Source organism: Phoenix dactylifera, chromosome 3, assembly GCF_051530095.1.
Source record: "Phoenix dactylifera cultivar Ajwa chromosome 3, Ajwa_hap1_PhDact_Kaust_v1.1, whole genome shotgun sequence".
Taxonomy (NCBI): domain Eukaryota; kingdom Viridiplantae; phylum Streptophyta; class Magnoliopsida; order Arecales; family Arecaceae; genus Phoenix; species Phoenix dactylifera.
The window spans coordinates 50,472,858-50,498,628 of record NC_143192.1 but is presented as its reverse complement, the minus strand read 5'-3'; the positions used below and the strand labels follow the sequence as shown (position 1 = coordinate 50,498,628).

The window sequence follows — 25,771 nt, the reverse complement described above, 5'->3', positions numbered from 1 at the left end:
GTCTGATTCTTATTTTATGATTTGACTGGTTGGATTGGCCAGAGCAGGCCGACTCGGATCGTCAGACACTGCTATCTAGTCGACCTTGTCCATCCTACACCCGACCGTTGTCAGCTACTATTGGACCCATAATTAATAATTCCTGTTCTATTACCTTTTTCTTGATTGAATATATGTTTCTTAATCAAATGGATTGAGTTACGCTGTGATGATCGATTCGAACAATTGGGCACTGTCATCTAGCAAGCCGACTCGGATCATCGGATGCTGCTACCTAATCGACCCTCTCATCCTGCACTCGACCATTGTCAACTACCATTGGATCCATAATTGATAACCCCGATCTATTACCTTTTTCTTGACTGGATATATATTTCTTGATCTGATGGATTGAGTTACGTTGTGCTGACCAATTTGAACAATTGGGCATTGTCATCTAGCTGGCCTCGATTATGTTCCTATATAAACTATTTTTATAATCAACCTTGGTTTTGTATGGGGCTACAATCGTCTGAAAAGAAAAAAACTCAAAAAGATTCTACACTCTAGTTTCTAAATTTAGGTTAAGGCGTTGACCCTTTATTTTAATTAAAAGAGAATAAAGAATATGGGTAATTCAAATATTAGAACTCTAAAATTAGGTAATTACTGAATAATTGATTTATTGATATGGCAAGTGATTGATAAGGGATAGGTTAGTGTTATATTGATATTAAATTGATTGAACATATTAGGTGTGGATTGGTAGCATTGTAGTTGTGTTGGATTGCGATAGAGGTAAGAATCTTTATACTCGGACACCATATATATGTGTGTGTGTGTGTGTGTGTGTGTTTTGTATTTATTAGTTTATACCGCTAGATTTGCATCGTGAGATTTGCATCGATAGATTTAGTTTAGCATGTGATGATTTATTTCCAATACAAATATATTCATATGGTTATTATATATATTAGATATTAAGAACATGATTATGTGAACAAAGATATCTTAAATTTGAGAGAAATTTATTGTATAAGTGGTAACTAATTTGACAAAAGTAATATATAAATTAAATACACAAGATATGGTTTGGACTAATCTCGTCATGGGATAGCGCCTTTGGACTAACGTACTAGGATAGCCTCCACGAGCTTATGCGTAGGATAGCCTTCATAGACTTAAGCATGGTATAGCGCCCATAGGCTAACGCATGGGGATAACCTCCACGAGTATAAGTATGGTATAGCGCCAATAGACTAACGCATGGGGATAGCCTCTACGGGCTTACGCGTGAAATTTTGTAAATCTTAGACCGAGTTATAATTTTGGTTAGTCCAAAGCCGGAAGTTAATCAATGAGAAATATAGAAATCAAATTAATGAGAAACAGATGAAATGACATAAAAAATTATTATTGAACAAATGGTTATATATATATATATGTATGTATGTATATATGTATGTATGTATGTATGCATGTATATATGTATGTATGTATGTATGCATGCATGCATGTAATATGCTTTTTTGAAAATATGATAATGAGAACTTATATGAAGATTATTTGTACGAGATTTTCAAGTATTGATATGATATTTATTTTATCTTGTATTGCTAATTAATTATTTTTCAATTATTTATGGTGTAGAGGTGTACTGGGTAGTAAAGCTCACAACCCCTTTTTTTTTTTTTTTTTAAGAGTTGCAGGTTGCAAGTGGCTTAATACTTGGCTATGGTTGCTTGGATATGGTTGAGATCATATGAAAAATGAATGAATGGATAGAGCATCACTGATCCTGGTTGAATGGTTAAATTTTGTAATTGGACCAGTTTTGTTGTTCATTATAACTTGAGGTCATCATTGTTTAATAATTTTGAGATTGTGATGAATTTTTGAGGCCTAACATATTCTCTAGAGCCCTGCCCTAGAAAGTGTACGGCTGTGTTACGTGCCCAGAATTGGATGTTGGGTTAGAGGCGTGACAATCATCACATGATTAAATATTCTTAATTTATAATGCAAGAGAGCTCAAAATGGATGGAGATGATCATTTGGGGAAGCAAGGTCATATTAGCTGTATTATAAGACAAACATGCTTTCCTTGATGATAAATGCCATAGCTTTCATGCCTGTGATCTCTAATTCTCTAACACCACCTACCTTACTTAATGTTTCAGATAGTAACTCCATGTTCTGAATCTGGATATGGTGGTGGTTGATTAATGTATGCAATATTCATGAATAGTCCGGCCTGCGTATTATTTATTAAACCGCGTTGCATTCTCTTTCATACATGTTACTCACAAAGTCCACTGCACTGGGGTTCGTGGGCCATTCTACATTGCTTCACAGAATCCGACATAAAAATGGTGAACAGTGCGGTTCCAATTTTTGAAGATTTCGTCATATGATGCGGTGTATTAATTTCTTTGACATTTTTCTTACTATTTGGCAACCAGCAGCTTTCAGCTGCAGTAGACCAGTTGCTGATTAGTGTGAGGAGACCACCTCTGTGGAGCATGTTGAGAAAGACGACGTTGGGTGCGTTAGCAAAAATGCCTATTAATTCGAATTAAATAGGACCAATGAAATGTTTTCCATAAGATTAGCTGAAATGCTTTTCATGATACTAATGATAGCCGCCCCCGCCCACTCTAGCATTGCTCATGGTCTGAGGAGCATAATTTTCATGATATTTTACAAAAAAAACAGAAGGAAGAACAAAGGCTGACCTGTACCATCATGAGAGGGGCCAGACATACTGATTTGGGAGTCGATGGGCAGGTCGAGAGTTCGTGCCAGAGATCTTCATGCATGGATTGGCAGAGAGCTAGGCAGACAGATCGATGCGGGTTGGATATGGAAGATGAGGGTGCATCCTCGTGTGGCGCTCTTCCTTTGGAAGGTAGCTTGGGGCTGTATTCCGACCAGGAGCGGGTTAGACGGGTGGCGAGAATAACCCAGTATTGCGAGGTATGCCCGGCTATCGAGGAGTCCATATGTCATGTCTTACTTCACTGTCCTAAGTCTGTATAGATTTAGAGTTGTTTATCTACGCCTTTACCCTCGAGGTGGGAGTCAGTGGAGGACTTGTTACTGTTCGTGAGGGACTCCTCTCGGAGGCCTAGCACAGCCGAGCTGGGGGTAGTGGTGGCCTATCTAGGTTATCATATATGGCTGAATAGAAATGGTCGCCTGTTTGAGGGGAGAGGGTCGCTCCTTAGGATTGTGATGGACAGAGCCGTGTCTCAAGTTGCGGAGGTCTCTTCGGTGACATCATTGACTTCATCGAGGTTGGCCAGGGATATCTAAGGTACCTGTTCTACTTTGCAACGTCCATATATGCTTCTCTTTCTTAGGTACCCCCATCCCCTGGTTATCTTAATGTGAATTTTGATGGCGGTATGGCGATGGATAGAGTATCCGGTGGAGTGGGCTTTGTTGTCAGGGACCATTATGGTAGATTGATTGCAGCTGGTAGATGGAGCACACTAGGCTAGACTGCTGTAGGGGCGGAGCTACGAGCAGCCTGAGATGGCATCCTGTATGCGAAATGTGTGCTAGGTGTCGACAGATTGTGTATTGAAGGAGATTCTGCCACAGTGATTGATTGGATACGGGGAGCGGATAGGTATGCCGATGGTCATCCGCTGATTCGGGATACTCGCAGATTGATACAAGAGTTGTTCGTTACCCAGATTGTCCATGTATATCAAGAGGCGAAGAGAGCAGCGGACTGGGTCGCCTCATATAAGGCACGTCATTGTGGGGACGTCATCTGGACGAGTTTAGTAGGTATTCCCCATCTGTTGCACTACTTACTTTCTTTTGATTTGGCAGGAGGTACTCAAACTTGAGTTATTGAAAATGAAACGCCATTTTGACCGCCAAAAAAAACAAAAAAAAAAAAGGCTTTTGTATCAAGGGAGCTTTGGTTATGAACGAACAAGGGGTTCCAAGGGGGTACAACGTCATGCAAGTATTATTAAAGGTAGATGTTCTAATCCTCTCCAAATCCACAAGACTGGAAAGACCGAAAGAGCAAGGTTGAAGAGAGAGGCAACCTGATTTGTAATCTATATGCTATTGTGCGCCAACCCAATGACGACCATTGTGTTTAATCTGGGCAATTATGCTATCCATGGGTAAACCATCCAATTCATTTTATGTGCTCCATTTACCTGCGCCTTTATTTTGGTGCACCTGTGAAGCCATTAATGGAATGTGTTTTAGAAGCATCATTTAATGGTATCTAGAAATCAAAGCATAGGATTCTCGATTTCTCGTGGGGTCCATCTTGAACTAAGTTCACCCATGGGCATTGGTTGATGCCTCAAGAATTTGTAATGCGATCTTATCGCATGAACTTAACCATGCAAGTAAGTTCAGCAATTATGATGGCTCCCCAAAAAATTATGATGATCACAGTAGGCATTAATGGTACTCTATACTTACGTCCATAATATTGCCAGCCAGCCAGCCAGCCAGCCAGTACCATGGCGCATGAATAACAGCCATAAAGCTTGTGCCATGCCCACTTACTTTCAAGCTGTTCGTTTCGCTATTCTTTTTATATATATGGCGTTATAATGATATCACCTGTACATGATTTTATTTAAGGATAGAACATCTGAACATATCATACCACCACTGTAGGTTTTCCTTATTTTAAAAGCTAAACACAATTGCTACAACAAAATAGTATCAAAACTCGTAGATTTAGGGCAATCATTAAACGTGAAATTTCTAACAAAGCGATAGAGAAATAATTCAGCGAAGGTAGCATGGAACTGGTCACGTACCGAAGCTGCTGATCCTTTTTGGCTATTTGACACAAACTTCTACAACAACGTCGAGCTGAACGAGCCATGGAAGGCTGAATGGGAGGAAGTCCACTCGTTCATCATCTCGGGCTGACACGTGCTAACTGTGGGTGTGGATTCCGAGGCAGTTGACAAGAGAATGGGCTCCCATTGACAGCGCCATGAAAGCGCGTACCAAACTGGCATTCGCTGGATAAGTTGCAATTTTATTTTTGACATCAAAATGATGCTAAAATAATTGGCACGTGCCATTGACCGCATGGGGTGCTTGCACGTGCTGCCTTCAATGCCTTGTTCTCACGCCCGAAACCGCAAGGTGTTTACAGGGCAGCCCACCTAGAAGGCAAAAGAAAATGCCGTGCACTCCGAACGCATATCTTAGCACGTAACATGATTGGATTTTGCCGGACTGCCGCCATAAATAAGATATTAAGGCTATCTTTGGACATTCGTATAAAATTGGACTAAAAATTATGTAGGATTCTTTAAGTAGACCCTCCATTTAAGTATATCTCCATCAACTAAATATCTTCCAACCCAATTTTGTGAAAACAAAAAAAAAAGGAAAAGATCTTCACGGATCTTTTTTATTTGCTCAGCCCAAAAAACTGGGATATAGACAGGTCCTTAAAATATGTGAGCTAGATAGACCAACAGATTTGATTTTTATAGAATTTTCTAGCCCCATCCTGTAAAAATATCTAAATGGGCCCTAAAAGTTCTGAATGGACCTGCCCTCCTAATATATGCTAGATATTCATGATTGTGCCCAAAAAGTCACTCTCCTCTATTTAGCAGGCAACAATTATAGAGTTGATTCTTGGATGATTCAGATCCATCTAATATAACCTGAGTTCCAGTAAATCTCTCCTACTTTTTGTTAACACTTCTCTCTATCTAGCAGTCGTTCAAGTCTTAGATGATACACTGCCAAATATTTAGATCTAAAAAAATTGCATAGATGTGTCTCCTTTTTTGATCTCTCGCATAAAAAAAGGGTGGAAATACTCACCACTATCATGAATATTATTTCCATTGATGGCACATTAGGGTGGAAAACACTCACCACTAACGGAGAAGTGTGATTCCATGGCATCACTAAATTTCACCCCAAAACTCAGAAACCACATGAGAAGCTAACTTCTTCACAGGCATGCCCATAGACACACCACAATAGGATACTGCAAGCATGAAATAGAACAGTTCTGCAGCTTTCTACAGTATATGGGCATCCCTTTTTACTTCAGCTTGCATGAGAGCTATCCAGCTGAGAGTTACCTGTCAGCACCTTTGAAAGCAATTCGAGACTTCTAGTGCTGGCATGAGTGGTCTAATAGAATATCTTAAATTCATCATGTGAAGACGGACCCGGACCATATTTTATCAGTTAGGCACTGCACAGAGGGACCATAACCAGGTAGACTGTATTGACCATAGTAGGCTAAGCTTCCTTGATGGGACCATCTTTGATCATTGTTAAGTCATTCATAGTTTGGGATCTGCTGTTGTGAGATCCCCCTCCTAAAACAGAGATGGAAAATGGTCTTCTTCATGGATAAAATGGAAGGCGTCGTCCAAGTAGGATGAACATATCCCAGTGCTGGCATCTGAACATTAATTACAGTTGCATTCAACAGTGTCAAAAGTGAAATGACCAGTATACCAACTAAATTTTCTCATCAGGTAATTAATTCAATACAGTGCACAGCAGAGACGAAGTTGCGAGAAGCATAACTATCAAGGCTCCAGTGTAGCTGATCAAATTAGAAAGTAACAGCCCAAAACTACATGCCTGTGCCACAAGGAAACACCATGCACAAAAAGACCCCCAGTTATAACTGTGACCGATGGAATGAACAATATCCAGTGATGCATAAGAATGCTATCAACTTGAAAGAGAGAACAGCAAATGTCTTGCTTTGGCATCCAATTCGCACATATCCAGTATTTTGACATGCTGGAATTATCTCAGCCCATTAGTATCCATATGTAAATCTGCAGTTCCATATACAGCAGAGGGTTGAGAGTGCTATATTCAAGTTTAAAATATCCCCCAAAAAAACGGCTTTTATAAGTAAACATGGCATGTGAATTATCATAAAAGTAGAAAGATTAAGAACCAAAGTAAATGAGAATGTGATGTTCGTATGGCACTTTCTGAAGGGATGCAATGTTCATGTCAATGATGATTGTTCACTTTGCTCTTATACCAACATTTCAGAGATCACATACCCAAAGAAAATATCGGCATTAAAATAGAATGAATTGGATCGTAAGAAAGTAACACTTGCAAAATTAGGGTGACAAAGTAATTGCACTGAGCTCGACCATCTTCAACAAAGCAAACTGAGTTCAAATCATGGATTGTTCCATTTCCAAATGGTACTCCAATTCTTGCTTACTCTATTCTCTGATGGAAAGCATCAAGGACGTAATGTTTAGCTGTTCTTCAAAGGTCTTGGTAGAGAACTTCTGTTTGACATGGTTCCATGCCTCCTTACCCATCCTTACTGCCATCTCAGGATCAGTGACAAGCCTGGACATAGCCTGCAAGAATTCCAGTGGGGTGGGATCGTAAGAAACCCAGTTAACTCCATGTTTAATTGTCTCTACAGGCCCCCCGCTCTTGCATGCAATTACAGGCTTCTGTGCTGCCATTGCTTCCAGTTGAACAATGCAAAGTGTTAATCCTGCATAAGTATAAAGAAAAGGCCAACTTCTATTTTAAGGATTTGATGTTTTAAGGATTGAACAGCAAAGTTTAGGGCTTATACAAGAAATACAACGTAAGAGGAAACGTAATTCTAGATTGTCATAAATTATCCCTAAAGAAATCCATCAGTTCAACAGGCCACAGCCCAAGAATTAAATGGCCAAATATTATTGTCTGATCAATGGACTTCTTCTGGGTTGTCATAGAGAGAAGCCTAATTGTTAAATATTAACAAAATTGACTCATTAAGTTGAAGTTCCTGCTAATTGGTGGTCCTTTGATCAAGTGATGTCCCAATGAGCAAGTGAACCAAAAGGAAGTGAAGGATTCATCTTAAATAAGTTGCCTTTTTAGTAAGGCTAACATTATATACCTGCTACCAGGCAACTTCAAATATATTAGTAACAAGTTCATTGACATCTGGGAAAAACATAGCAGCAGAAAATTCATATGTAGTGAAAGACCGATTTCAATCCATGACGACAGGGGGTTGGGATATGGTACCACAGAACGTGACCCTAATGAATCAAGACACTCTCCCAAACATAGAAGAGCTTCCCAACAAAGGATAAAATAAAATTGTAAATGCAGTGATAATCTAATGTAAATTGTTTTTTGCCGGCAATCACTAACAACAACAAAAACAATAATGATGATCATGATGAGGATGATAGCAGCAGCAGCAGCAGCAGTGTGATGTGATTATGAGAATACTTTTCCCAGTACTGAGTAAATGGGTAGTGTGATGTGATAGACAGACCACAATAGGATACTGCAAGCATGAAATAGAACAATTTTGCAGCTTTCTACAGTAAATGGGCATGCCTTTCTACTGCAGCTTGCATGTGAGCTATCCAACAGAGAGTTACTTCTCAGCACCTTCACCTACTATTTGAATAGAAAGCAATAAGCTACTCTTTGTGCTGGCATGAGTTGTCTAATAGAATATCTTAAATTCATCATGTGAAGACTGACCCGGACCATTTTTATCAGTTAGGCACTGCACAGAGGGACCATAACCAAGTGGACTGCATTGATCATAGTAGGCTAAGCTTCCTTGGGACCATCGTTGATCATTGTTAAGTCATTCATAGTTTGGGATCTTCTGTTGTGAGATCCCCTCCTAATACAGAGATTGAAGATGATCTTCTTTATGGATTAAATGGACGAAGGCGTCCAAGTTGGATGAACAAGTCCCAGTGCTGGCATCTGAACATTAATTACAGTTGCATTCAACAGTGTCAAAAGTGAAATGACCAGTATACCAACTAAATTTTCTCATCAGGTAATTAATTCAATACAGTGCACCGCAGAGACAAAGTTGCGAGAAGCATAACCATCAAGGCTCCAGTGTAGCTGATCAAATTAGAAAGCAACAGCCCAAAACTACATGCCTGTGCCACAAGGAAACACCATGCACAAAAAGACCCCCAATTATAACTGTGACTGATGGAATGAACAATATCCAGTGATGCATAAGAATGCTATCAACTTGAAAGAAAGAACAGCAAATGTCTTGCTTTGGCATTCAATTCGCACATATCCCGTATTTTGACATGCTGGAATTATCTCAGCCCATCAGTATCCATATGTAAATCTGCAGTTCCATATGCAGCAGAGGGTTGAGAGTGCTATATTCAAGTTTAAAATATCCCAAAAAAATTCGGCTTTTATAAGTAAACATGGCATGTGAATTATCATAAAAGTAGAAAGATTAGGAACCAAAGTAAATGAGAATGTGATGTTCGTATAGCACTTTCTGAAGGGACGCAATGTTCATGTCAATGATGATTGTTCACTTTGCCCTTATTCGAACATTTCAGAGATCACATACCCAAAGAAAATATCAGCATTAAAATCGTATGAATTGGATCGCAAGAAAGTAACACTAGCGAAATTAGGGTGACAAAGTAATTGCACTGAGCTGGACCATCTTCAACAAAGCAAACTGAGTTCAAATCATGGATGGTTCCATTTCCAAATGGTACTCCAATTCTTGCTTACTCTATTCTCTGATGCAAAGCATCAAGGACGTAATGTTTAGCTGTTCTCCAAAGGTCTTGGTAGAGAACTTCTATTTGACATGGTTCCATGCCTCCTTACTCATCCTTACTGCCATCTCAGGAACAGTGACAAGCCTGGACATAGCCCGCAAGAATTCCAGGTGGAATCGCAGAGAACTCAGTAACTCCATGTTTAATTGTCTCTACAGGCCCCCTGCTGTTGCATGCAATTACAGGCTGCCATTGCTTCCAGTGGGACAATGCCAAAATGTTAATCCTGCATAAACATAAAGAAAAACCAACTTCAATTTTAAGAATATGATGTTTTAAGGATAGTCAACAAAGTTTAGGGCTTATACAAGAAATACAACGTAAGATGAAACATAATTCTAGATTGTTATACACTATCCCTAAAGCAATCCATGTTTTAAGGATTGATTAACAAAGTTTAGGGCTTATACAAGAAATACAATGTAAGAGGAAACATGATTCTAAATTGTTATACATTATCCCTAAATCAATCCATTGGTTCAACAGGCCACAGCCCAAGAATTAGATGATCAATATAATTTTCTGATCAATGGACTTCTGCTGGATCATCATAGAGGGAAGCCTGATTGTTAAATGTCAACAACATTGACTCATTAAGTTGAAGCCCCTGTTAACTGGAGGTCCTTTGATTAAATGATTTCCCAATGAGCAAGTGAACCAAAAGGAAATGAAGGATTCATCTTAAATAAGTCGCCTTTTTAGCAGGCCCTGCATTCTATGCCTGCTACCAAGTAACTTCAAATATATTAGTAACAAGTTCAAACATGTTGGTGGCAAGTTGACATCTGGGAAAAATATAGCAGCAGAAAATTCATATGTAGTGAAAGACCGATTTCAAACCATGACGAAAGGGGGTTGAGATATGATACCACGGAATGTGACCCTAAAGAATCAAGACACTCTCCCAGATATAGCAGATCTTCCCAACACAGGGAGCAGTAAGAGACAAGCTGGAATCCTCGGTGCTGAAGTTCGGTCTGAGTGAGTGACTTAGCCATAAGAACCTTCTAAGCAGTGAAAGCATGTCTCGGGATTCGATCCTTGTGCCAAATCAAGTTCCACAAAGGATAGAATGAAATAGTAAATACAGTGATAACCTAATGTGAATTGTTTTTTGCCAACAATCACTAATAATATAACAACAACAACAACAATATGATGATGACGACATGATGAGGATGATGATGATAGTAACAGTAGTGTGATGTGATTATGCGAATACACTTTCGGTGTAAGAAAGTTGCATTGAAGACTGCATAGCCAGAATTACCTTAGGGGTATACAGAACACAGATACATTATGTCTAAATATATTATGCTTGAAAAAATGGTTTTTGCATGTTTGATTAATTATCGGAAAGCGACACATTTCAAAATGGCTTATGTTTGGTTGAGCATTAACTTTTTTTTGGAAAGTTGTGTAAAATATTTATAATCTAGAAAAAGAACTTATCTTATTTTACTTAAAAAGCATAAGAGCATTTTTAAAAAGAAAAAAATATCCCAAGAGAAAACTATTGGGCTTTCCCAATGTGCTATATGAGTTTTTCTTCTATAAATATAAAAATTTTATTTTCAAAAAAAAACTACTTTTCCATTTCTTTCTATTGAAAACTTCAACTAAATATAAATACGAGGCATTTCTTAAATTTTTCTCGTTGACCATATTTTCTTTCCTCCTATTCTTGCTAACCAAACGAGATCAGAAACTCGGGTAGAATAATTTTTTAGTAAAGTTGGTTTCCACGATCATTATTATCTCCATTCTATCGTCATATTCATTACCAAACAAGTTTGAAGTTTTCAATTTTTGCCAAAATAATAATAATAATAAATTTTATTTTTTTTAAAAAAAAGAAAGCTAGAGATAGGAAACCATGCCAAATGCTGCCCTAAATAATTTCACGAACATCGAGCAAACATCAGCCATGACAACTATTATAGGTGTCAAAATAATTGTTTTGGTAGAGATCTATAATTAGATCATTATAATTAATTCTCATCTCTACAAAGTGCATGCATCGTCAAACATGGCTTCTAAGAAGGCAGCATGGATCACAAAGCCACAGTACAACAAATCATCATTGCCACTCATCTAATCGTCTGTGGCTTCAATTATTGCCACGAGAAGCTTTCTGGATCTAGTCATAAGAACCTCTCGATCATCTTTCACCTATACAGGAAAACCATAATTAGATCATTATAATTAATTTTGTCACAGGGAAGTTCAGAGCAAAGCTTATTTAGTTCATCATATTTGGCCATGGAGATGGCGTGATCTCTCGGGCAGCGAGGCACTGGACGATGAGTGCAGATGTCTCTACTGCAACCAATGGCCTCTGATCTTATTTGGAAAATGGGGATAGGGTTTGGGTTCGATGATACACAACCAGGTAGCTTGAGGAGTATAATTAGCCACTAGCCCAAGTACAAGTCATTCTGTGTGAGCCATGAGGGACCTTTGCCTAGGAGCCATCTATTACATTTGTTGACTTTGAGGTATGTATGCTTGGCTTGCAAGGTCGTAACATGTAAAGTGGGGATTGAACTACTATCATCAATTGTAACATATTTTTGATTTCTCAATTATAACTGCTCCGCCAAAATCCGACCGATTGAACTGAATGCGCGGATGAATGGTGACTAGCTAGTTCTACTTAGGGTATTCAGACTAGTTTGCTTGGATTAACATATCTGCTTGGAGCTGTCATTCTGACCTAAAAATAGACAAAAAAAAAAACACCGAAGATTGCCGGATTTTGTTTGGCGGGAATCCACCGATGCCTAAGTCAGAAAAATATTTTGGAAAACAAGTGAGGCTTGAGAGAAAGTAAGAGAGTGTAAAAATATTTGTACCTCAAGATACCCCTAGAAAGATGAACTGTAACATGGAGTCTTTAATGGAGGCCACATGGCAAGCTTCCATCGGCCCGTTAGATTAGCAAAGGTCGGATTCAAGGCATATCCATAACCTTTATAACATTTTACCCATTGAGTGGATTTAATAAACCAAATCCCAACGGGTGCTATTATTCAAATTGGAACAATTAAGTTAGGGCATGAGCTGGTTCTTGTATTCTTGCGAACAAGCACGCTTGGTGCATGCTGGAGGGAGTTGTAGATGAGATAGTATTCAACTATGTCTTGTATAGACATCAAATTGGCTCATGTTGATCAATAGATCCAAAATGCAATCCATCAGTTAAGTTACAAATAACATATTAATAGTTGTTAATGAAGCTCTATCAAGATTCTAGTGTAGATACTGCAACCACATGTTTCAATTTACAGCCAATGATATGGGACACCCAAGTAGTCCACAAGTTCCATTGAATCAGTTTTTTAACAAATACGCAAACCTGATAAACCGAGCAGTTGGTTGAATGCTAGTCAATGGGGCTTAAAGATTGACCTGTGGAGATTGGAGAAAGAAGAGGGTGGACCAAAACTTTTAGATCCACCTAACTTTACCTTATGATTTTCCTCAAGTTATGAACAAAAGTTGATTTTTTAATTAACCTAGAAAAAACAAGAGAAAAAAAGTTCATTTAATTAAGATTTGGATTGAGTTAGATCAAGTCTCACTGGCTAAGGTTGGGTTCAATTTTGGGCAAACCCAACGTTTTGGCTTTGACCTATCTAGAAAATTCATGTTTAACTATTTTAATCATTAGATGAGTCTATACAAAGATCTTGGGGGAAAAAAAAAGGTGTAGGTCTCAGAATTTATATACCCAGCATGCTTAAAATATTAAAAATATTCACACAAACTTTCATCATGGTTTGAGTGTCCTTCACCATGTTCAATCGAATTGTTGATGCCTAGGTTATATAAAACTTGCATTCTTCAGAATTCAACAATAAATGTGGTCATTAACCTAGTGTTCTCAATTAAGTTCAATGGCCGATTATTGGAGTTTATATACAATGGTGTATCTAAACATGATTAGGGAACTGCAGAGGAACATACTGTCAAATTTTCATCTGTCCTATTTCATGTAGTGATGCTAAATTAATTTTGCAATCTGAAAACAGAAACTAAATTTAAAAATCATTAATGAACTAAAAGAGGACTTACTGTAAAACTTTTGTTTCCTAAATCTTCATAGTAACCGTTGAACCATGTTGCAATCACCGTATGCAAAATCAAAAAACATATATTTTTATAGGGAGTTGAATTTGGCTATACTCAAGCAGATCTCTACTCGGATTCGATCAAATCTAAATCGAACAATGAAAATCTCATATCAATAATCCAAGCTATTGGATATGATCTACTACCTTGAAACTACTTACCCAAAATCATATGATTTGGAGATCCCTAGCATATGCATCAAGTAATCAAATATATATATATATATATTGATATTATTCAGACTATCCAATTTTTCAACCATCTAATGCATTGACTAGGGATCTCCAAATTATATGATTTTTTGTATGTAAGTAATTTAGAAGTAATAGATCTGATCTACTAGTTTAGATCATCAATGTGGGACTTTCACATATATATTATCCCTTGCAAGACTAACCACATATATGCTCGCCCATTGAAGATTGCTAATGCCTTGATTACCATCTGATTCTCCTTCCTGTATTTTAGATGATGGTTCTTCTCATGCCAATAACCATGAAAGCTCACATCCATGCCTTCAAAAAGTAGAGGTTCCGTTTCTCTGCTTGATAACGGCTATAGCTCAACGAGGATTTAGTCGGAAAAAACAACGCACATATAACACTAAATAAGTATATCATGCATTTCAAAGGAGCAAGACAAAAACATAGTCAATTGTTTAAAACAATGCATACAATCATTGTTAATTAGCTAACAAACATATAACACATTATCGTGGAAACATTCATTTCATACAAGATATAATCAACTCTCCATCCCACTCAGATGCCCAAGGGTTCTAAGTTTTCTAAACCTAGAGTTCTCGGCAATCTTTGTGAATGCTCGAGAAAGAAATGGACCAAGGTTACGAATTTTTTTGGTTGAAAAATAGATTGGAGTCTATAAAAGAAGCTTGAGATATTTTGAGATCTTGTTCAATATTCTAGGAAGATAATAAAATATCCACAAACATAGTGACCTCAAATTTAATTACTATATAAAAATAACATTTAAATATTTATTAATTAAAAAATATTTTGAAATTTAAAAGTAATTAATTAGAAATTCATAACACATTTGTCAGAATTTTGAATGATATTAGATTATATAAGAAGATAATAAGGATCGAAGTATTGATTATACTCTATTTATTAATATTTGATATCATGGCTCAGATGAAAAGTTTGTATGATGCTGACATGTTATGGCTCATCTTAGCAACAATGATATTGATCTTCTCACTATATCAAAAGAGCAATCTAGCCTTCTCATCTTAGCCTGCATCTTGTCCACCACGATCAGGTTTTGGAATCTTCAGATTTTCCTACATATAAATGCGGGAAGATACATAGATCGAGGACCAGGTTTGGATGGCTAAGAACATAAGATTGTTTGAGAGTGCAGCGGAGGGCCCCTTGGTGGTTGTGATGAGAGCCATGATTGATGCTTCATATTTCATCTGGGTCGCCAGTTTGGAGAGGATCTTGATAGGTGGGAAAATCTGGGGTCCAAAACCTATAACTTCCTCTGGGTTAACTTCGGTGAGGGGCTGCCTATTGTATGACACGTCTAGGCTACTCATCGAGCTAAGAGTCGCATGGGACGGCCTTACTCATGCCATTGTAGTTTTGTGGGCCGATGGCATAGTTTTGGAAAGGGATTCTAGAACAATCGCTTCATGGATCAGAGCAGGGATGGAGTATCGGGATTCAGGATACATCCTTTCACTATTGGCAGATATCTAGAGACTTATATCGAGTTGCATCTCATGTGTGATTAGACATATGTATAGGGAGGGCAACAATGTAGCCGATTGTATGGCATCCTTTGTGGCCAGTCACATCGGATTGGTGCTATGGGAGACATCGGCATCGTTGCTTTAGAGATTGCAAGATATTTGTATGATTGATGCTAGAGGATGTGTATACTCAAGGGCCGTACAAAATAGCCACTCTAAGAAAAAAAAGAGCGAGCTAGCAGATTACTAAGTGACTAGGAATCTATAGCGTTACTCTCCATGCTTTAATTCTTTGCTCCATGTGTCTTGGTTATGCATGTTTGTATAGACGACATATCATTCATCTTGAAAATGGATGGTTGTTACTTATTATATTTTCATGCCAAACATGATGAATTGAGAGATGACGACAAACATCTATTTTCGATGGGGGAACATGCATGGCCTTTTGCGGTGTAAGTTTGCTCCTCCAATAATTTTATTATTTATTTATTGAATGAAAACATATGAGAGCATGACCTAAACTGACTCAAAACGCTTATGTTAAGGCTGAAATCGGATCAAATATGGATCAAATACCAATATATAAATATCCATATTTCTTATATTAGATGAATATAAATATAGATACAGATGTTAGTCGAATGAAAAAAATTATATTTGTATTTAGATGAATATAAATATAGATACAGATGCAGTTCCAGGATCCTGATTTGGAAAGAATTTTCTGCCTACCAACAGGGCTTGTGTCCAGCAAGTTAAAATAATAATAATAATAATTTAAGGCATATGGAAACAGATGCACCACACAAGAAAACCACTTGAATAGAAAATACCAGATAGTTGGTAAAATTGCTTTCTGCATATCATTCTACTGGTCTATTCCATCCCACAATCAAGTTAAATAAATGCCTACTGACAGCAACACCTGATGGAATGTTGACATTCGAGCATGTATTATGTAATTACTACAATTAATACATGTGGAGGACATGTTTAGACAGTCAAATTATCTAATCTGGAAATTGCCAATGATATTTTGTTGGCAGTTTAAATGACATGCAATGTCCAGAGCCAACAAAATTGGTAACTAGCACAAAATCTAAAAATGTTAATATCACTTAAACCAGATTATTTAAGTATGTAAGAAGGGAAAACAGAAAAGAGCATTAACTATCAAGCTGAGAATTGCTGAAGTTGCAATCCTATGTCAGAGAACAGGCTACCAAAGCCACTAAGATAAGAGAGACTAAAAAAGAAATATATTGACTTAAAGAAACTGATAACAAAACATAAAAGGACATGAAAGCAATAGGCAAATATACACATCAAGAAAAATGAATAAATTGAAAATCAAAATGAAAAAATAAATAAAATTTGAAATCTTCAATAAACAAAAAAAGAATCAAGTTATGTAAAGAAAAATCAAGTATAAGGAATGAAGGTATTAAAAGAAAACGAAAGAAACCACCTGATAGAAATGAAATGCACACTCTAGGCAAAGGAAATGGTTTGATAATTCAGTAAAGCAAATTTAAGGAGAAGGAATCAATCCCACAATAAGAAGATTTTAAAAGAAAACCTAGATGTATAAGATTTTATTAAAAAAAACTAAAAATAAGGGAAAAACACTTTTATGGGATTGAAAAAGCAAAATCATTTGAAAATAAAACTTAGAAAATGGAACATGATTTAAAATTCAATAAAGCGCATCTATGAAGAGAAAAATCAAGCAAAAAAGGAAAAAGACACTCAAATAGAAGGAAAAAAACCAAAGAGATAAATCAACAAAATTAAAGTAATCATAAAGTAAAAAAAACACAAAAGGAAAAATACATACAATTCCAAACGAATATTAAAATAAGAATATCAACAAAATTTGAAATCTTTTTTTATAGTCAATGAAATCTTCAATTAAAAAAATAAAGATGTACAGTGAATGAAGCTAGAAGTAAGATGAGGGAGAAAAAGATGAGAACCACTTTATGAGAAATGAAGAAGAAGATTTACTACACATCAAGCACACAAAAAAATGAATATGAAAAATTGAAACTATCATTATAATTTCAAACATTCAATATACAAACGATCCTAGAGAAATTCAAAGAAAGAAGCTCACTTATCAAGTCTAAATCATTTGGAAATAAATTATACACACTCAACTAAGAAGGATGATCTAATAATTAAGCCAAAAAAAAGGAGCAATCAACAATAAAAATAATCAAATAAGAAAAAAATAACCAACGAAATTAATGAACTCAAAACCAATTGAAGAGAAAATGTAAAAGAACATAAAGCAAAACATACACACAATGAAAAAATAAACAGATAAACATTAAGAATTTATATAATAGCTGATAGTTAAATTACAAAAAAAATAAAGAAAGACAAAACTATCACCAAAAGGTATTGGAACTCATAAGAAAACTGTAAATATAAACATAATAACATTAAAATACATAGTTATTGAAAAATAAGATGTTAAATATTTGATCACATTAATAACAATGCAATTCAGCTGTTATAAGTTTGCAAGAAGTCAAGTCTTAAAAAACAAATTCAACAATCAAGTTAAGAACAGTCAACATGCAGTCCTACTTCAAGGACAAGCTATCATGGATAATCTTGACCCTTATGCTTGTTTCCATGCTCACGTGAGTTTAGAATTATAGATTTATTCTCAGTCCATCTCTTAGTCACTAGTTGATTAGCCACTAGAAATAATTTTCTCATGTATTGATATTATGCCTTGTGTACATGTTTCTCTACAAAATATATGCAAACATAAATGTTTTAATATTTCAACCAACATAACTCCAGACACTTTAAGAACACCTTCTTTTAAAGGTGTTTAACCATATTGAAAATGTTCTACAGAAACCCTCAAATAATCAAATAGCAGTAATGGCTGCTCAACCTTCCTACTAGTTAAGGCGTGCTAGGAACTAAAAAAAGATGGAAGCAAAGATTTGAAGTTAATGTCAGAAACATATAGATGGGAACAGGCTAATACCTGGTTGAAGACTTGCAATCACAATTGCCCAGAATGTCAAACTGACTATAGAACATTGCTATGAGATTACAATTAGAAAAGAAAGACTATAGAACGTTAGTTCAAAACAGAAACTACGTTTATTTCAAATTTTCTTTTTTTGTGTGGAGAAAATAGGTTTTTTCCAACTTCAAAAGAAAGGATATGATAACTAATCGTTAAAACTGAGTACCATGGTTATACCCTGAACGGATCTCAGATATCTCACATCTAGCAAAATCGAAGAAAAAGATATGGTTTTCTAGGATCTGAACCCCGGTATCTCGCATCTTGATGCAAAGAAGACTTACGTCTGGCTTTCTGACGTTGAAACCAGAAAGAATCTCAAAAACCTCTCAGATTTTCTCATGCTATAACCATCCCAGGCAAATCCAAGGAAAAGAAGGAAAGAAGAAAGAGAGCCCATACCAAGAATCATTCATCGGTAGCTTGCTCCTACATGAGGTGACACCGATAAGGCTTCTTTGCTCAGGAGTCTTGGATCTCTCGAAGAAAGGGAAGAAACCGTGGAAAGAAAAGGAAAATGATTTTATGAGCGTGGAACCCGAACCGATCTCAGAATTATGAAACAGTTCGCAAGAACCGTAGACTAGATCAAGAATAAAAACAAAACAAAAGAAGAGAAAAAGAGGAAATAGGAGATCAAGAAGGAGTTTACCGTCGTTCTTGCACCGTTCACCCGTAGATGAGGCCTCAAAGAAGATGAACAAGAACCCAATCTTTCCGTAAGACGCAAGAAATGGAGACCTCTTTCTGGCGACGAAATCAAGACCTTTCAAGAAAGAGATCAGTCGACCTAGAAAAGAAGGGAGCATAAGGATCGAAGCTTACTTACCTTGGCGGGACAACGGGGGCATCTGCTGAACCCTAGCGAGGACTTCTACCATGAGGGGAAGAGCGGGCATAGGAGACAGGTCGGAGAGATTTCAAGAGGGCAGAGCGGGCCATCGTCGTCGTGGGGAGATGGATACTTATAGCTGGCTTAAGGCGGTGACCTAACATGATACCGTTAAAACGCTTTCGGGCCTCGAAAAAGCTATATTTTATTTTCATATTTTATATAAAAATTTTTTTCATGAAAAACATAAAAAAATTATTTCCTATGAGACGGAAATCATTCTATTTTATTTTTTCCCAAAAAAATCCTTCAGCATTAAAAAGGCATTAAATACCTAATTTTTATTAAGAGTATAGTAGGAATTATACATAATTTTTTCAGAAAAGTGGATCGTTAACCAAACATAAGTACTTTGTAAATCTGTCACTTTCTCATGGTCAACCAAACATGCCAAAAGTACTTTCCTACGCATTCTCTTCCTAGAAATCTACTTCGCAGGAATTATATTTCTATTAGGAAAAATGCTTCCCGCGAACCAAACGAACCCCCTATGTATAGTAACTGGAAAAGATAACAACCGTTACTATGGATTAATTAGTATTGTAGGGGCTCGCAATGACACAAATAATACTTGTTATTTGCATTTGCACTGTTTATCAATAAAATAGTTTTTCTTCAAAATTCAATTTTTAAAATATTTTCTAGAAAATAAAGATGGTACCATCACAAATTTATTAAATAATTATTTTTTGGATAATAATATCATTATATTTTTATTAACCAATATAACAAGATTATGATAGCCACTATAGGTTTATAACTTCTTATTATTTCAATATTAGTCCTGCCTTTGTTTCCAATTTTTAGGATTCTCTTGGGAGTATAGAAGGTTCGTTTAGTTCGCGGAAAGAATTTTTTCTCACCGAAAAAAACTGATGTCTAGATAAATTATGTTTAAAAAAATAGTTTTCGCATGTTTGGTTAATTATCGGAAAGCAACACATTTCAAAATAGCTTATATTTGGTTGATCATTAACCTTTTTTCTTTTTGGAAAGTTTGTATAAAATATTTATATCTAGAAAAAAAATTTCTTATTTTATTTAAAGGCTTAAGAGCATTTTTTTTAAAAAAAAATACCCCAAGAGAGAATTATTGAACTTTCCCAATGTCCTATATGAGTTCTTCTTTCCTCCAAGGCATTTCTCAAATTTTTATGTTCGACCATATTTTCTTGCCTCCTCTTCTTGCGAACCAAACAATATCAAAAACTTAGATAGAATAAGTTTTTAGTAAAGTTGGTTTCCACAATCATTATTATCTCCATCCTATAGTCAAACAAGTTTGAAGTTTTCAGTTTTTGCCAAAATAATAATAATAATAAATTTAATTTTAAAAAAAGAAAAAAAGCTAGAGAACGGCAACCATGACAAATGCTGCCCTAAATAATTTCACGAATATTGAACAAACATCAGCCATTACAACTGTTATAAGAGTCAATAAATTTTTTGGTAGAAATCTATAATTAGATCATTATAATTAATTCTTATCTCTACAAAGTGCATGCATCGTCAAACATGGCTTCTAAGAAGGCAGCATACATCACAAAGCCCCGGTACAACAAATCATCATTGCCACTCATCTAAGCATCTGTGGCTTCAATTATTGCCACGAGAAGATTTTTGAATCTAGTCATAAGAACCTCTCTGCTGCAGCCAATGGCCTCTGATCTTATTTGGAAAATGGGGATAGGGTTTGGGTTGGATGATACACAACCAGGTAGCTCGAGGAGTATAATTAACTACTAGTCCAAGCACAATTCATTCTATGTGAGTCGGGACCTTTGCCTAGGAGCCATCTATTACATTTATTGACCTTGAGGTATGTATGCTTGTTGCAAGGTCGTAACATGTAAAGTGGGGATTGAACCATTATCATCAATTGTAACATAACCAATTGAACTGAATGCGTGGACGAATGATGACTAACTAGTTCTACTTAGGATATTCAGACTGGTTTGCTTGGATTTGCATATCTGCTTGGAGCTATCAGTCCGATCTGAAAATAGACAAAAAAACACCGAAGACGGCAGATTTTGTTCAGCGGAGATCCTTCGATGCCTAAGTCAGACAAATATTTTGGAAAACAAGTGAGACTTGAAAGAAAGAAAGAGAGTGTAAAGAGGGACCTGGATAAACGTTAACTGGGGAGGCCTCTTCCTTACACTCCGAATCAGCTGGTCCAACGCTTAGATCTTGTAAAGTTATTTCATGCAGTTCCTTCTTTGCCCCTCGATTCACAAATGTTCGTACCTCAAGATCCTCTGAGTGTTGTTTATATAGGGTGATGGAGGCCACATGGCAAGCTTCCATTGGCCCGTTAGATTAGCAAAGGTCGGATTCAAGGCATATCCATAACCTTTATAACATTTTACCCATTGAGTGGATTTAATAAACCAAATCCCAACGGGTGCTATTATTCAAATCGGAACAATTAAGATTAGGGCATGAGCTGGTTCTTGTATTCTTGTGAACAAGCACGCTTGGTGCATGCTGGAGGGAGTTGTAGACGAGATAGTATTCAACTGTCTTGTATAGATATCATCAAATTGGCTCATGTTGATCTATAGATCCAAAATGCAATCCATCAGTTAAGTTTCAAATAACATATTAATAGTTGTTAATGAAGCTTTATCAAGATTCTAGTGTAGATACTGCAACCACATGTTTCAATTTACAGCCAATGATATGGGACACCCAACTAGTCCACAAGTTCCATTGAATCAGTTTTTTAACAAATACACAAACCTGATAAACCAAGCAGTTGGTTGAATGCTAGTCAATGGGGCTCGAAGATTGGCCTGTGGAGATTGGAGAAAGAAGAGGGTGGACCAAAACTTTTAGATCCACCTAACTTTACCTTATGATTTTCCTCAAGTAATGAGCAAAAGTTGATTTTTTAATTAACCTAGAAAAAAAAAGAAAAAAAAAGTTCATTTAATTAAGATCTGGATTGAGTTAGATCAAGTCTCACTGGCTAAGGTTGGGTTCAATTTTGGGCAAACCCAACGTTCTGGCCTTGACCTATCTAGAAAATTCATGTTTAACTATTTTAATCATTAGATGAGTCTATACAAAGATCTTGGGGGAAAAAAAGGTGTAGGTCTCAGAATTTATATACCCAGCATGCTTAAAATATTAAAAATATGCACACAAACTTTCATCATGGTTTGAGTGTCCTTCACCATGTTCAATCGAATTGTTGATGCCTAGGTTATATAAAACTTGCATTCTTCAGAATTCAACAATAAATGTGGTCATTAACCTAGTATTCTCAATTAAGTTCAATGGCCGATTATTGGAGTTTATATACAATGGTGTATCTAAACATAATTAGGGAACTACAGAGGAACATACTGTCAAATTTTCATCTGTCCTGTTTCATATAGTGATGCTAGGATAATTTTGCAATCTGAAAACAGAAACTAAATTTAAAAATAATTAATGAACTAAAAGAGGACTTATTGCAAAACTTTTGTTTCCTAAATCTACATACTAACCGTTGAACCATGCTGCAATCACCGTACGCAAAATCAAAAGATATATATATTTATAGGGAGCTGAATTTGGCTATACCCAAACAGATCTCCACTCGGATTCGATCAAATCTAAATCAAACAATGGAAGTCTCATATCGATAATCCAAGCCATTAGATATGATCTATTATCTCGAAACTACTTACATACCAAAAATTATATGATAGACCCTATCATATGCATCAAGTAATTAAATATATAATATATATATATATATATAATTTGATATTATTCAGACTATCCAATTTGTCGAGTATCTGATGCATCGGTTAAGGATCTCCATATTATATGATTTTTTATATGTAAGTAATTTAGAGATAATAGATCTGATCTACTAGTTTAGATCATCGATGTGGGACTTTCATGGTCCAATACAAATATGACATGATCTGGGTGGAGATCCACTCAAGTGTAGCCAATCTAGCTATTTTTATAGATTCTAAATTGGACCATTAATTATTTTTATATATATTATCCCTTGCAAGACTAACCACATATATGGTCGCCCATTGAAGGTTGCTAATGCCTTAATTACCATCTAATTCTCCTTTCTGTTTTTTAGATGATGGTTCTTCTCATGCCAATAACCATGAAAGCTCACCTCCATGCCTTCAAAAAGTAGAGGTTCTGTTTTTCGGCTTGATAGCGGCTATAGCTTAGTGATGATCTAGTCGGAAAAAAATGCACATATAACACTAAACAAGTATATCATGCATTTCAAAGGAGCAAGTCAAAAAAGATAGTCAATTGCCTAAAACAATGCATACAATCATTGTTAATTAGCTAACAAATATATAACACATTATCATGGATACATTCATTTCATACAAGTTATAATCAACTCTCCGTCCCACTCAGATGCCCAAGGGTTCCAAGTTTTCTAAACCTAGAGTTCTCGGCAATCTTTGTGAATGCTTGAGGCAGAGAGAGACCAAGATTACGGATTTTTTTGGTTGAAAAATAGATTGGCGTCTATAAAAGAAGCTTGAGATATTTCGAGATCTTGTTCAATATTCTAGGAAGATAATAAAATATCAGCAAACATAGTGACCTCAAATTTAATTACTATATAAAAATAACATTTTTAAATATTTATTAATTATAAATATTTTGAAATTTAAAAGTAATTAATTAGAAATTCATAATACATTTGTCAGAATTTTATGATATTAGATTATAAGAAGATAATAAGGATCAAAATATTGATTATAATCTATTTATTAATATTTGATATCATGGTCCATATGAAAAGTTTGCATGATGCTGACATGTTATGGCTCATCTTAGCAACAATGATATTGATCCTCTTTCACTATGTCAAAAGAGCAATCTAGCCTTCCCATCTTAGCCTACATCTTGTCCACCACGATCAGGCCTTGGAATCTTCAGATTTTCCTACATATAAATGAGGGAGGATATACAGATCGAGGGCCAGTTTTTTTGTGTTATACTGACTACCATATTTGGATGGCTAAAAACAGAAGATTGTTTGAGAGTGCGGCGGAGGGCCCCTTGGTGGTTGCGATGAGAGCCATGATTGATGCTTCATATTTCATTTGGGTCGCCTGTTTGGAGAGGATCTTGATAGGTGGGAAAATCTAGGGTCCAAAACCTATAGCTTATGCGCATCGTATGGTTCATTTCGCTTGGGATCTTCCACTCTCTAGCTTCCTCCGAGTTAACTTCGGTGAGAGGCCGCCTATTGTATGACACGTCTATGCTACTCATTGAGCTAAGAGTTGCATGGGAGGGCCTCACTCATACCATTGCAGTTTTGTGGGCCGACAACATAGTTCTGAAAAAGGATTCTAGAACAATCGCTTCATGGATCAGAGCTGGGATGGAGTATCGGGATTCAAGATACATCCTTTCACTATTGGCAGCTATCTAGAGACCTGTATCGAGTTGCATCTCATGTGTGATTAGACATACGTATGGGGAGGGCAACAATGTAGCCGATTGTATGGCATCCTTTGTGGCCAGTCACATCGGCATCGTTGCTATCGAGATTGCAAGATATTTGTATGATTGATGCTAGAGGATGTGTATACTCAAGGGCCATACAAAATAGCCACTCTAAGAAAAAAAAGAGAGCGAGCTAGCAGATTACTAAGTGACTAGGAATCTATGGCGTTACTCTCCATGCTTTAATTCTTTGCTCCATGTGTTTTGGTTATGCATGTTTGTATAGACGACATATCATTCATCTTGACAATAGATGGTTGTTACTTATTATATTTTCATGCCAAACATGATGAATTGAGAGATGACGACAAACATCTATTTTCGATGGGGGAACATGCATGGCCTTTTGCGGTGAAAGTTTTCTCCTCCAATAAATTTTTTATTTATTTATTAAATGAAAACATATGAGAGCATGACCTAAACTGACTCAAAACGCTTATGTTAAGGCTGAAATCGGATCAAATATGGATCGAATACCAATATATAAATATCCATATTTCTTATATTAGATGAATATAGATATAGATACAGATGTTAGTCGAATGAAATTTTTTTTTTTATATTTATTTTAAACGGATATAGATATAGATATATATTGAATAATAGAAGCATGGATATAAATATGGATATTAGTTTAATAGTTAAATTTTATGACCATAAATTTAAAAGAAATGCTAAGTAAAAGATAAATTAAGTTAATAGCATGTTATCATTTATTTGTTTAAAAAAATCATGATTACTATATAAAATTAAATAAAATTATAAATACATTTAGATATTTAGATAATAATTATTTATCTATATTTATATTTATTTTTTATTTAAAAATATAAAGTAATATAGATATTAGCTGCATGCTTAAATTAATATCTTAATAGATATATTCGGATAATGGATCG

The 25,771-nt window shown here is 36.0% G+C and overlaps 1 protein-coding gene across 27 annotated transcripts; it reads right to left on the bottom strand.

Moving 5' to 3' along the window:
* Positions 1-9,245: 9,245 nt before the first annotated feature.
* On the bottom strand, positions 9,246-19,554 carry LOC103714574 (uncharacterized). 27 transcript variants are annotated; one of them, XR_015976614.1, is made up of 5 exons: positions 19,311-19,552; positions 19,134-19,247; positions 18,884-18,951; positions 10,027-11,744; positions 9,246-9,798 (listed from the first exon to the last, which is right to left on the bottom strand). XR_015976614.1 is itself a non-coding variant. In XM_026807462.2 (4 exons), exons 1-4 carry the CDS (start codon positions 19,378-19,380, stop codon positions 9,793-9,795), a joined length of 285 nt encoding a protein of 94 aa, XP_026663263.1. In that variant the 5' UTR covers positions 19,381-19,493; the 3' UTR covers positions 9,246-9,792. The 27 variants fall into 27 exon arrangements, 2 of the variants coding, with proteins under 2 accessions (XP_026663263.1, XP_026663261.1); XR_015976619.1 differs by having other exon boundaries at positions 10,027-10,612; XR_015976620.1 differs by having other exon boundaries at positions 19,134-19,228.
* Between the last annotated feature and the right edge of the window lie 6,217 nt (positions 19,555-25,771).

What these genes read in the sequence shown, in the direction of transcription:
- LOC103714574 (XM_026807460.2), bottom strand. Translation starts at nt 19,380, where the DNA reads ATGCCCGCTCTTCCCCTCATGGTAGAAGTCCTCGCTAGGGTTCAGCAG. An exon ending in GCCCCCGTTGTCCCGCCAAG is followed by an intron (nt 19,229 to 19,310) that starts GTAAGTAAGCTT and finishes TTTCGTCGCCAG; the next exon opens with AAAGAGGTCTCCATTTCTTG. An exon ending in TGAACGGTGCAAGAACGACG is followed by an intron (nt 14,262 to 19,133) that starts GTAAACTCCTTC and finishes GTTGAGCTATAG; the next exon opens with CCGTTATCAAGCAGAGAAAC.